Below are 11963 nucleotides of genomic sequence, written 5' to 3' on the forward strand. Positions count from 1 at the left end.
TATGTGGCACTATGGGGCATAATGCCCGTACGTGCGAGAGGCGCTAGGAATGAATTACAGTCGAATATAGGTCATCATAAAGGGTGGTGTAGTAGTAGTTGTAGTAATAGTCAATTTTTTGGTGTTTTGGTGGGCGACTTGCTTTGTGTGGGCGACTCCTCTGTGAAATACGTTATATCATTTCTGATTTAGATACCCATGTGTGTCATTCAGTCTTTCCGGCTTTCTTTCCCTTTGAGGCCTTGTTTGCTAGGAGTTTGAACTTCGATAGCACCTTTTCCCTAACGCTTTTGAGGTCAAGCGTCTCCGCTTCATCCACGCCCACAAATCTCCTCACCAGGAGATTGAAGACGAACCCAAATGCAAGTGCCATGACTGTACTCGTGAATATGATGACATTGTACGGCATGCTGAAATCTGGCGTGGGAAGAGGTAGTAGCAGGGAGGTGGTGCGAATTGACGTGTTCCCGATATTGATGACTGCCGCTGGTACATCGAAACCGCGATTGGCATCGGGCGGATACTCTGTATACCGCAGAATAGCCTTCTCGAAATCATAACTGAGAACAACTGTCGAGTTTGCTGGCACGTCCATTTTAATTTCAAGTTGTGTACCACGCTGTCGGTCAAGCGCTGGGCGGTAGTACATCTCTTTGATAAGGTCACTTGGCTCGCCATTAACCTTTACCCTCAATGTGTGCAAGTATACTTTCATGAACCACGGCAATGATTCCATGTAGATGATTTCCACAGTCTCGGTGGGCGAGGGGTTCTTGAGTATAGCTTGAACTCCTCCTCGCTCTTGGCCATATCCGTTAAAAGAGCGATCGGCGTAGAGTAATGGCTGCTCAAAAGGCGTTGGCTTTGCGTGTTGGGCTGGTAAATTCAGCTCGAATATCTCGTCCGAGAGTCTATAGCAGCGCATGAAACCAGAGACGTCTTTGCGTTCAACAGCATTGCCCGATGTGTAAACCTCGGCATCGTTATCGATATTGATGCAGACTGACTCAGCATCTTCCTCGGCGAGTGGACATGAACCCTTCAATGGGTGTCCGAATATCTGGGATAAAGACCAATCCTCACCCTGTGCTTCGTCGAGCGGGAAACACGTGTGGTCGTTGCTGTATCGCTTCGAGGTATCGCACTTGAGTTCATGATACGGAACTGGACGTGGGATTGGGTTGTCTATCGTACTGTTAACATTGTCCAACGCATGGTTGTGGATTTATAATGTACCTCTTGGCCGCTTCGACCTCTGAATGTCCAACACCATGTCAATCGTCTGGGTAATCTCCAATCCACCCTCAATGGGTCTAACATCAACGCTCATGCTCTGCCAACTCGCATCGAATAGCTTATGTCCGTCTAGCAGGCTGCTAATCCCTGCCTTGCCCTTGCATGGTAAGAGCTTCAAGAACGGCGTCAAGTTCTCGGTGCAGACTACCTCTCTCGGCAATGTCCCGTGAAGGAGGTGTAGGTTCTGTAGCGACGCCTCGCTATGGTCGCCCCGTGGCTCAAACGACATCACCGGCCGTGTAGTGCGAGTTGAATCAATGAAGTTCAAGGAGGCGCAGAAGAGACCAGAAAGCGCATTCGTGAGAGTAAGCCAACGGCCATCGGCCCTATCCAGCGCATTAGCATTTTTAGTTTCATCCAAATCAATTCCAGTAAACATTAAACTCACTCCTCATCGTTATCTGCCTCCACCCAAGCCCATAGTTCTACACCAGTTCCTCCCTCTCTTTCCCCTCCCCATGGTCTCGCGCCCCAACTCTCAGCATCCCAGCGTCCCAGGCTAAACCTCAAATGAAGCTCTCTTGTGTTTGCATGCTGTAAGATCTGCCCCAAACTGCGCGGGAAGTAGCGAAAGTTCTTCAGTTCAAAGGCCTCAGCTGTGGTATTCGCGCGGAAGTTGAATGATGCGAGGACGGAGCTCGGTGGTAGGGGGCGGAGGAGCAATTGTTCGTGGTATTCGGACGCCTGGACCGGCGAAATAAAAGACGTTAATCCAGCGCCGATTAAGACCAGTAATGACCGTAGATACATAGCAGACTTGCCTACAGCTTATGCTGAGGCACGGGTTTGCGGGTTCATTGATACCATTGAATTATGGGGCGAGGCCAAAGGTGCATCTGTGGCTCGATGCTAGCGTGTATAGCCTCGCCGCAGGGCTGAAATTTATCGCGACCTTCCCCCTCGCGACCTTCATTATCAACGACAGCTGCGTCGCTGTCAGTTCAACAACACATCATCATGGCGGCAGAACAAAGGAAGCTGCTTGGTACGTATACCTTTATCTGTTTCCTCAGCATCATCTACTTCTCTGCTTTCACATCTCGCAATGACCTTCAACTAATCCATCACAGAGCAGCTCATGGGCGCCTCGTCCTCGACACGCTCCGCCCAACTCTCCATCACCGACCCCAAAATCTGCCGCTCGTACCTCGTCGGCACCTGCCCTCACGACCTCTTCACAAACACCAAGCAGGACCTCGGACCCTGCCCAAAAGTGCACTCCGAACCACTGAAAGAAGAATACCTCGCCACGCCATCAAAGTACTCCTTCGAGTTCGACTACCTGCGCGACCTCCAGAAGTACATCGACGACTGCAACCGGCGCATCGACACTGCCCAGCGGCGCCTCGAGAAGACCCCCGACGAGATCCGCCAAACCAACGCCCTGCTCAAGCAGATCTCCGACCTCGCAGCCTCCATCCAGACCGGCCTGCTCGAGATCGAAGTCCTCGGCAGCTCGGGCCTCGTGTCGCGCGCCCTCGACGAGCATGTGCGTATTCGCGCGGCGCTGCTGACCAAGTCGGAGCATGAGGCGAAGCTGAAGGCGTTATCGGATACGTCAGGGCCCAGCGGACACCAGAAGTTGCAAGTCTGTGATGTGTGTGGCGCGTACCTGTCGAGGCTGGATAATGACAGGAGATTGGCGGATCACTTTTACGGAAAGATGCATTTGGGGTATGCGCAGATGCGGAGGGAGGCGGAGAAGTTACAGAAGGAGCTTAAGGGACGTCAACCGCCACCGAGAGCTGAAGATGATAGGGATAAGGGGTATGGAGGCGGGTATGATGACGGGGGATGGGGAGGCAGAGGCGGCGGATTTGGAGGGAGGGGCGGTGGACGAGGCGGAGGTTTCAGAGGTGGGAGGGGGAGGGGAGGGTTTGGTAGAGGAGGATGGTGATTTACATGGAGCAGCGAATCGGCGAAATATTAGGCGTACACTGACTTGGGGCGGCGTTGAGGAAAGGATTTCAAGAATTGCAAGTTATGATGGGCACAGAGGACTTTGGTTAATGAACCGATCAAGTGTATTATTAAACGGGATAGTCACGTTGTTACCGAAAGCTGCTTCTTTCGTCTCTTTGTTTCTCACCCATTCATTGCAGGTGAACCTAGACTATCCGAAGGCAACACGAATCTATTACAAGATACGACAGTTGAGGGGTGAGTCTATCGTATACGCATTTCCAGAAGATTTTAAAGGTTTTATACCTCCAAGTTCGAGCGTAAGTCTCCGTCTCCAACTACCATGCCCCCGACGTCAATAGATCTGTGGTTTTTCTGCTCGCAATACAAGAGGCCGTGCTATTACTGCAGCTACATGCACATTCCAGTCGTTGATGGACGGGTCTGATCCTCCACGGAATGAGATCGAACGAACTACGAGAGGCCTCTGCCCCCTTTGTTTTTAGCGGGGAGGCTATCAACAGCTATTGGGTTTGCCTCTTGCCCTGAGCATTTAATGTCAAGTCGCTCTTCTCTCTTTCATGCCTGGATCTTGGATGTCATGTGCATATTGCAGAATCTATGTTTCGCGCTCAGGCAAGTAAGGTTATACGTATTGGTGTCTTTAAAGGGATAGAGCTCCTATAATACACCCGCCCCCTTAGTAAGCAACCATATCATTAATCCCATCCAACTCACGTTGGAAGTTCCTATGCTCCGAAATATTATACGCAAACGTATCAACAAACTTCATCTCCCCTTTTACCTTCTCCAAGCCCTCCCTTATACTCTGTGGCTTCTCCCCCAACCCCCCAGCAGTCACAACACCATAGCAGTCAACAACCTCTCCGGACCCACTAAACACCATTCCCTCGACACCAACAGCTTTTTGCACAAACGCCACCGCGCTCCCCGTCGCCCCAATAGCCTTGAGATGCCCGAATGCCTCGCGCACCCAGTGCATAGCTCGTCCACTCTTCTCAAGGGCGGCCACATGAGCGCCGCCAGGGATATAGAGAGCGTCAAAGGCAACGCTGCGAATTCCCTCCCAATGGTGGTCAGTCTGTGTCTCCCTGCCCTCGCTCGCCTTGACAGCTCCCCTCCTTGGCCCGATCGTGGCGACAAACGCTCCAGCAGCGGTAAGAGCCGCTTTGACAGCTTCATACTCGGCGAAGTCATAGTCATCAGCCACCAAGATCGCCACATTGCGGCTGACAATCGTGGACTTCAACCCCTGAGCACGGGGTGAGAACTCCAGCTGGCTGAGCCCCTTAGAAGTTTGGCCGTTGTTCGGGTGACCAGCCTTGGAGGGAATTGGCGCGCCGACAGTTTCAGCAACTGCTTTGGCAAGTCCGAGAGAGATGTCACATAGACGTTCGACCAAGCGTCTGTACACGATCGGGTCATCGCAGTGGTCGAGTTCGAAGGCCAGAGCCTTACGGACATGCAATTTCTCAATGGGCGAGAGCGAGTTGTAGAACAGCTGTGCCTGGTTGAAGTGCTCCTTAAATTTGGCGGAGTGAAGGCGCACTTTCATAGCTGCGATCTTCTCGGGGAAGTCGATGTAGCCGCCGTCTTTGGCTTCGGAGGCGGGTGGGACAACGGATTTGCGGTTAGGCCAGTAGTTCATATTGCCCGGGGTGGTTTTGTGGCGGAGGGCGCCGTCACGGTGGTGGTTCATCACGGGACAGATGGGACGGTTGATGGGAAGCTCTTGGAAGTTGACTCCGAGGCGTGAAATCTGAGTGTCAAAGTAGGAGAAGTTGCGTCCTTGGAGGAGAGGATCATCTGAGAACCCGATACCCTGCGATGTATTAATAACTGTTCATAAGGCCTCATGGCGAGTGAAGACTTACAGGAACCACGTGCGCGGTGCAGAATGCAATCTGCTCAGTCTGCGTGAAAAACTCATTGACGTTACGGTTGAGCTGCATCTCACCGACATAGCGAACTGGGAATATATCCTCCGGCCAGACCTTAGTGGCATCGAGGATGTCGAAGTCGAACTCATCCTGGCGAGATTCTGGGCAGATTTGGACACCGAACTTCCAGGATGGATAAGCGCCCTTCTTGATGGCGTCCCAGAGGTCGCGGCGATGGAAGTCAGGGTCATTTCCTGCGAGCTTCAGAGCTTCGTCCCAAACCAACGAATGCACGCCGAGAGTTGGAGTCCAGTGGAACTTCACGAACGAGCGGACGCCTTCGGTATTGGTAAGGGTAAAGGTGTTGACACCAAAACCCTGCATCATGCGGAACGAGCGAGGGATAGCCCTGTCGCTCATCGCCCACATGAACATGTGCGTTGCCTCAGAATGCAGATACTGGAAATCCCAGAAGTTGTTATGAGCGCTCTGGGCTTGCGGGATCTCGGAGTCGGGCTCGGCCTTGCCAGCGTGAATAACGTCTGGGAATTTTATGGCGTCCTGGATAAAGAAAACTGGAATATCATTCCCGACGAGATCCCAGTTTCCCTCCTCAGTGTAGAATTTGGTTGCGAACCCGCGCACATCGCGAACAGTATCGGCGCTGCCACGGTTTCCAAGGACGGTCGAGAACCGGACAAAAACGGGGGTGGTACGAGATGTATCCGTGAGCACTTTGGCGTGGGTGACGTCTGCGAGGCTCTCATAAAGCTTGAACGTCCCGAAGGCGCCCGAACCACGAGCGTGGACTACTCTTTCTGGGATACGCTCATGATCAAAGTGCATAATCTGACATCAGTTAGCTAAAGATATCAAGTAGACGACGCGAGGGCTTTGAAGAGGGTAGTCCATGATATGGACGCCGCTCATGGAACATTCTAACATACCTTCTCCCTGGCAAAATTATCCTCCAGCAACAGAGGGCCTTGTCTGCCATTTGTCGAAGCTGAAAGCCAGTTATCAGTGTCGGGCTCTTTGACGCCGAAGTCACTTGTCAGTTTTGTCTTATTAGTCTGTTCAACGAGGTCATTCTTGATGTCTGCAACCTTCTTGTTGCCAGCCAATGCATCCTTCGTGGTATGGACCGTTTCGCGGAGCACGGATTGCAACATGATGATAGGAAAGATAAGTCGTATAATGATAAATAAAGTCCTTGAGAGGAAAATTTTGATAAATATGAAAAGCGGCCAAGTTACGAGATCGAGGCGGCCAGCTTGAACATGAAAGCAATAGCACAGATCTGAGAGGAAGATAACGGATCATATACTTAGCTATCATATGGCTGGCTAAAAGATCCAATGAGAATACTTTGGTTTGCAAGTCAGAATCGTAAAATGACGTTACTATTGCCAATGAGCTGCTATGCGCTGACGTCGGCGGGACGAGATTATATGTGGGATCCATGGCTATAAACACCGCAAATCCGGGGTTGGGAGTTGAAGTAACACATGTCAAACGATGGGTAGTTAGCCTCTCAGAATCAATGGAATTAATAATAAATTCTTCTCATTCCGTTCACACGAGAAAATACTTTACATTATACCTGATCATGGTCCTGCCAGTGTGTTCTTCGGGGCTAATCATAATCCACGGAACTGTTATCAAAATGCCCAAATATTAACTTGGAGCTAACTATGAGGTAACGAGGTAAGTTACTGGTGTTTTGCTAGCAAAGTTACATCACGTGACTGTTATTAAAACCCTTAATAACTGTTTAAGTAGGCTATGTAAAAGTATAACGTATTTCACAGGGGAAGCGATCACTGAACTTCCCACCTAAAATTGAAATTTACAAGATAACAACTGCATAATATATTCTAAAAATGTGTGTGTATCCTTATATATACACGTAGATTCTTTATTTTAAGCTTTAAAGCAATTAGACTAGTAGATATTGAAATATAAAGACCTAGTCTAAATTTCAGTGCCTAAACTTAATATCTTAAGAACTACTAAATAGATTATTCCTAAATGATTAGGTACAATTCAACTAAATAGGACAGGCTAGAAATACATTTTTAATATATATTATGAAGTTGTTGTTGAGTTATTATCTTGTAAATTTCTCAATTTTAGGCACCTGGCCCTTTACTACGGGCTCCTCCACAAATTAATCATTTCAATGCGGAAAGAATTGACGGTCTTCCTACTGCCGCGTTGATATGCTGGGCAATCAACTCTGTTGATTAAAAGCTTCAGCCAAGATAGATGCAAAGCTTGTCCAATTCAGGCCCAAAGCTTGTGCCTGGATTTGCAGCCGGTCAACCGTGAAAGGAGGAAGACTGTAATGTATAAATGAGAGTAAAATTCCGTTTAATTCACTGTCTTCGTTCTGTTCTTCATTACATCGCAGCAGCTTTCCCTCTCTTTCACATCCTCAAACTTTGTTCATCATGAAGTACTCCATCTTCGCTGTTATCCCCCTTGCACTGGGAGCCAGCGCTGGTACTCCCTGTACTGTCACCAAATATGTATCAATTTCTTCTGCTGTTGCATCATGCACAGAAATTGTATTGTCGAACATTGTAGCTCCGGCCTCAAGCGCGATTGATCTCTCCAAGTTGAAGACTGGCGCTAAAGTCATCTTCGTTGGCAAAACTGTGTGTATATAACAAAACCTGAAGCGTCCGTTATACAGACTCTGACCATTGGCCCATTAGACTTTCGAGAAAACCCCAGTCAGTAGTTTTGACCCCATTACTATCGGGGGCACCAAATTTACCATCACCGGAGCAGCAGGCCATGTCATTGATGGAAACGGACAAGCTTACTGGGATGGCCTGGGATCAAATGGAGGTGTTGCGGAGTAAGCTGTGGTACCCTCATCTCCAGAATATCAACTAGTCCAACAGGCCCAACCACTTCGTCGTGGTCAAGAACACCGTTGACTCTGTCATCTCCAACCTAAACATCCAGAACTGGCCTGTCCACTGCTTCACCATCTCCGGCGGCAGCGGCCTCACCCTTTCCAACATCAATCTAGACAACTCTGCCGGAAACGCGCCTAACTCCGCCAGTAACGGTCTGGCTGCCGCTCACAACTCGGACGGCTTCGACATATCCTCCACCAGAGGGCTGACGCTCGAAAACTCGGTCGTCAACAACCAGGATGACTGCGTCGCTGTGACTAGCGGCACTAACATCCTCGTTACGGGTATGACCTGCATTGGCGGCCACGGACTCAGCATCGGTTCTATTGGAGCAAGAGCAACAACGTCGTCGACGGTGTTACGTTCTCCAACTCGATTATCTCCAACAGCGAGAACGGATGCCGCATCAAGACCAACTCCGGCACCACCGGCACTGTAAGCCTCCCAAACATTATATATACCCCCCAGTCTTACAGATATTAACATATCAATAGGTCAAGAACGTTGTATACAGCGGCATAACGCTCAAGGGAATCGCCAAGTACGGCATCGACGTGCAGCAGGACTACCTCAACGGTGGCCCAACTGGTGTACCCACAAACGGCGTCGATATCTCTGGCATCACGTTCAAGAACGTCAAGGGCACCGTTGCCTCCAGCGCATACAACTACTACATCCTCTGTATTATCCAAACTAAATTCTCCCCCCTTTTGGAAAAACAACAGCACCGATCAAGCGAAGTCAGCTGGTGATATACGAATCGAGCGTAGACCGCCAGTCGACACATTCTCCATCGGTTCATCTATTCTTCTATCAATACCCGTGACTCGTTTATCCTGTATCGCCCATATCCATCATGTAAGATTCATAATTCCCCAGTTCGCCCAAGCGCCGCCAACAAAGGCCTACATACTTTTCATCATGCCAAGTACGTGTAATTACCCTCATCTCTCTCAATATAATCCTTCTCAATAAGCCTGCTCACGTTAGTCATCCAGTCAACCCACGAAGAAAAGTCCAACTTACTTCTCAATATTCTTCTTAATCTCCCCCACCTCAACAGCGCCCCTCATCTTCGTCTGCTCAATCACCTCCGCCACGAGCCCCTGATGCGGCAACACCTTCCGGCTCTTCATGATCCGCACAATCGCCGCTTGTGTCTCATACTGCCTATCCAGCGCCACGCGCTCGTGGGTCTCCTTGTTCTCTGCCGTGGTCTCCTTGAGCTGGATCTGGTTAATCTTGATCCTAAACTTCGGGTCCGTGAACGCCAAGTTGACGGTAAACGTGTCTGTCTTTGCCACTTCTCGGCCCTTGGGGTGCTTCGTCAGGATCCGCACTTTGCCGCAGGCGAGAGACTGCATGGTGCGCGTGAGCTCGGCGTCAATGAGGCTGGTGCTAGCTTGAAGGGCGGTGTAGGAGAGTGCCTCGTCATCAGCAAGGTCGTTGAAGAGGACGAGGACAACGGCCTGGAAGCCGGACACTTGCAGCTCCTTGACACCTTTCTTGAAGTGACCTTTCACTATACTGTGCGCCAAGGAGTGCTTCCACGTCAACCTGCGCCCAGTATGCTTGTTCTTGTAATGGCGGTCAAATTTCTCTATGTGGCGCGCGACTTCGGCGGGGAGGTTAATGGCAATGTCCGGGTAGGTGGGCCAAGCTGCGGCCGAGAGGACGCTGACTTGCAAGTCCATGGTCGTCTTGCTGGTGTTTCTCAAGGATTGCTTGTATGATATCATCTCATCCCGCGACAACTCTTGATCTTTGAACATCTGCTCTAGATTATGGGTAAAATTCGAGCCACATTCGCTTTTCAGTTTTGTGAGCATGTTCCGCTCAGCATCTTGACTCGCGCTCCTTGCCATTAACAGACGGCGGGCCAGGTCTTTCTTATAGAATGCCTCAAACACGTCTTTGCCTTCAATGAACCGAAAGAGCTCGAGGCCTTGTTCCAACTGCCGGTCAAGCTCGGCATCTTCATCGCCGGTGCTTGCCAAGCCCTGCTTTTCAGCATCCATCCGGTCCAATTCGTCTGATGCCAAGGATCGAGGAACAGCCTTGAGACCGCCACGTAGGAGTAAGTCGATGTATTTCGCAATGACCTCGCCGACCTTCGAGTTCCCCGTTCCCCAAACCGTCGCGCTCTTTCGGTCGTTGATAAAAGTGCTATAAGCCTCTCGCATGGAAAATTTGAAGATCTCGTCCTTGTTGAACGCGTCTCGGGTGATGAGGTCCAATGATCTCTTCAGTTCGAGTAGACGAACCACCATATCATCACCCTTTCCTTGACCGCTGACAATCGCAGCTCCGGCTTTCTTTATATACTCTTCCCATGGTACCTTCAACTTATCCTGAATCTCGGAGCCCTTCAATAGGCCATATAACGACTTTAATGACTCGATATCGCGCGCTTCCAGTAACGTACCAACCGCGTGAACATCAAGTAGGAACTCGGAACGGTCTCTGATTAGGATATCTTGCGCATCTGACAGCAATTCCCGTTTCGTTCCACTATCCAAGTTGTGTATGTCGCATCGCACCCCTTCTTTTTCTAATAACTTGACACACTGGGATATCACATTTTTCAGATCAGCGTCGATCAGCGAAAATTTCGAGAAAAACTGCCGCGAATATTCGAGAAACTTTGGCTCAAAGCGTGCTTTATAAAGATTCGTAATAAGCAACATCATTATGATATCCTTGAACAAAGGAGATTTGAACCACCTGGCCTGGTCTTGCCCTCCATGCTTTCTATCATTATTAATCATTTTGTTCGTTGCGTCGTAGACATGCCCATCAATAGGAGGGTTCTCCAGTATTACGGATCGGAATTGCTGGATGGACATATCGTTCAGTTGCGGATATTCCTTTGAATTGAGCAGAAATGAGCGATCAAGGAATCCAAAAATGGCTCTTATGCGCATCTGTTGCGCGTGTTAGTCCGGGCTATCCACAAGGAAATTTAAGGGTCACAAACAGCCTTTGCATTCCAATCCTTCCACGCATCCAGCAGCGCCTCGAGGAATTGCAGCGGATCATTGCTGTTATCTGCCTTCTGGAGACTTCCCCGGACACTGGATGCAAGATAATCACTAGTTCGCTGGCGAAGCTCCTTATATAGACTTTCAGCTTGATTATTCCTGCAGATATCTTCCACATCACGATATAAACGTTCCAGCGGCTGTCGTGGTTGCTGATCCTCCAGTATCGTCGTAACGGCCTCCAGGACCTGGACCTGAACCTTTCTATAGTGCTCGCGAAGATCTGCAACCCGGCTTGGTCTCAGATTCTTGACCACCAGTTTCCTGACTCCTGTTTGCGGCTGGAATCCAACAGTTCGACGGAAATCAACATTGGAAGGAGCCATGAGGCCAACTGTTTCCGACATCTTTCCTTTCGGATGCCCGGCAATTGTCGACTCGATAGTCCTCTGTCGTTTGACCTCGGACCATGAGCTTGGTTTATCTCCGCCTGGCATGGATGCAGCCGTAGCTACTCCGGTTCTGAGAGTGTCTGCGATTCTTCGTTTTGCTGATACAGGGCGGTCGGAAGTACTGTCGGTAGAGATGCCCTCGGAAGGACGCATCTACCTTACACCAGGTTGTCGTTGGGAGATATGGCGTTTGGAGGGGACTCTATCGCGTATATTGCCGTTTTCGGCGCTTAAAGACGGCGTATCGATGTAGCAAATGTTTGTGTAATTGAGATTTGGAAGGAGTTCAACTGAAAGCAATATGAACGAGGTACCAGACGCGGTTGATGGACCTCTCTGGGTGAGCTCTGATGTCGAGACAAGGCTAGCCAGGCGATAACGATAAGTTAACCCCGACGCCACCATTTCAGCCTCCGTACTGTCAGGGGTCTTTTCAACCATAGGGCCAAACCAAAGTTTGCAGTCAAGCTTATGTGCACTCTACATATAAATTGTGTTGCA

At 49.8% G+C, this 11963-nt stretch overlaps 5 protein-coding genes across 5 annotated transcripts; 2 read left to right on the top strand and 3 right to left on the bottom strand.

The window, feature by feature from the left end:
• Nucleotides 1–154: 154 nt before the first annotated feature.
• Nucleotides 155–2218, bottom strand: GPI16 (Subunit of the glycosylphosphatidylinositol transamidase complex-like protein). The gene is made up of 3 exons (XM_024465025.1): nt 1685–2218; nt 1237–1622; nt 155–1185 (listed from the first exon to the last, which is right to left on the bottom strand). Exons 1-3 carry the CDS (start codon nt 2044–2046, stop codon nt 206–208), a joined length of 1728 nt encoding a protein of 575 aa, XP_024327088.1. The 5' UTR covers nt 2047–2218; the 3' UTR covers nt 155–205.
• Nucleotides 2213–3441, top strand: LUC7 (splicing factor). Its single transcript, XM_024465026.1, has 2 exons — nt 2213–2281; nt 2367–3441. The coding sequence occupies exons 1-2, from the start codon at nt 2254–2256 to the stop codon at nt 3191–3193; spliced, it is 855 nt and encodes a 284-aa protein (XP_024327087.1). The 5' UTR covers nt 2213–2253; the 3' UTR covers nt 3194–3441.
• A 356-nt stretch (nt 3442–3797) lies between these two features.
• Nucleotides 3798–6680, bottom strand: CAT1 (catalase A). The gene is made up of 2 exons (XM_024465027.1): nt 5094–6680; nt 3798–5041 (listed from the first exon to the last, which is right to left on the bottom strand). The coding sequence occupies exons 1-2, from the start codon at nt 5943–5945 to the stop codon at nt 3899–3901; spliced, it is 1995 nt and encodes a 664-aa protein (XP_024327082.1). The 5' UTR covers nt 5946–6680; the 3' UTR covers nt 3798–3898.
• Nucleotides 6681–7483: 803 nt separating this feature from the next.
• Nucleotides 7484–8781, top strand: VC83_01345 (uncharacterized protein; the record flags this gene model as incomplete). The annotated part of the gene is made up of 5 exons (XM_024465028.1): nt 7484–7759; nt 7820–7965; nt 8012–8306; nt 8366–8464; nt 8524–8781. Exons 1-5 carry the CDS (start codon nt 7553–7555, stop codon nt 8779–8781), a joined length of 1005 nt encoding a protein of 334 aa, XP_024327081.1. The 5' UTR covers nt 7484–7552.
• On the bottom strand, nt 7484–11880 carry VC83_01346 (uncharacterized protein). The gene is made up of 3 exons (XM_024465029.1): nt 11007–11880; nt 9056–10953; nt 7484–9006 (listed from the first exon to the last, which is right to left on the bottom strand). The coding sequence occupies exons 1-3, from the start codon at nt 11613–11615 to the stop codon at nt 8949–8951; spliced, it is 2565 nt and encodes an 854-aa protein (XP_024327084.1). The 5' UTR covers nt 11616–11880; the 3' UTR covers nt 7484–8948.
• Nucleotides 11881–11963: the final 83 nt, after the last annotated feature.

This window comes from Pseudogymnoascus destructans (assembly GCF_001641265.1).
Source record: "Pseudogymnoascus destructans isolate 20631-21 unplaced genomic scaffold scaffold_3, whole genome shotgun sequence".
NCBI classification, from domain to species: domain Eukaryota; kingdom Fungi; phylum Ascomycota; class Leotiomycetes; order Thelebolales; family Thelebolaceae; genus Pseudogymnoascus; species Pseudogymnoascus destructans.

What these genes read in the sequence shown, in the direction of transcription:
- LUC7 (XM_024465026.1), top strand. Translation starts at nt 2,254, where the DNA reads ATGGCGGCAGAACAAAGGAAGCTGCTTG. An exon ending in AGAACAAAGGAAGCTGCTTG is followed by an intron (nt 2,282 to 2,366) that starts GTACGTATACCT and finishes AATCCATCACAG; the next exon opens with AGCAGCTCATGGGCGCCTCG.
- VC83_01346 (XM_024465029.1), bottom strand. Translation starts at nt 11,615, where the DNA reads ATGCGTCCTTCCGAGGGCATCTCTACCGACAGTACTTCCGACCGCCCT. An exon ending in AGGATTGGAATGCAAAGGCT is followed by an intron (nt 10,954 to 11,006) that starts GTTTGTGACCCT and finishes CACGCGCAACAG; the next exon opens with ATGCGCATAAGAGCCATTTT. An exon ending in ATTAAGAAGAATATTGAGAA is followed by an intron (nt 9,007 to 9,055) that starts GTAAGTTGGACT and finishes TAACGTGAGCAG; the next exon opens with GCTTATTGAGAAGGATTATA.
- GPI16 (XM_024465025.1), bottom strand. Translation starts at nt 2,046, where the DNA reads ATGTATCTACGGTCATTACTGGTCTTAATCGGCGCTGGATTAACGTCT. An exon ending in GAGGCAGATAACGATGAGGA is followed by an intron (nt 1,623 to 1,684) that starts GTGAGTTTAATG and finishes TGCGCTGGATAG; the next exon opens with GGCCGATGGCCGTTGGCTTA. An exon ending in GAGGTCGAAGCGGCCAAGAG is followed by an intron (nt 1,186 to 1,236) that starts GTACATTATAAA and finishes ACAGTACGATAG; the next exon opens with ACAACCCAATCCCACGTCCA.
- CAT1 (XM_024465027.1), bottom strand. Translation starts at nt 5,945, where the DNA reads ATGCACTTTGATCATGAGCGTATCCCAGAAAGAGTAGTCCACGCTCGT. An exon ending in GCACCGCGCACGTGGTTCCT is followed by an intron (nt 5,042 to 5,093) that starts GTAAGTCTTCAC and finishes AATACATCGCAG; the next exon opens with GGTATCGGGTTCTCAGATGA.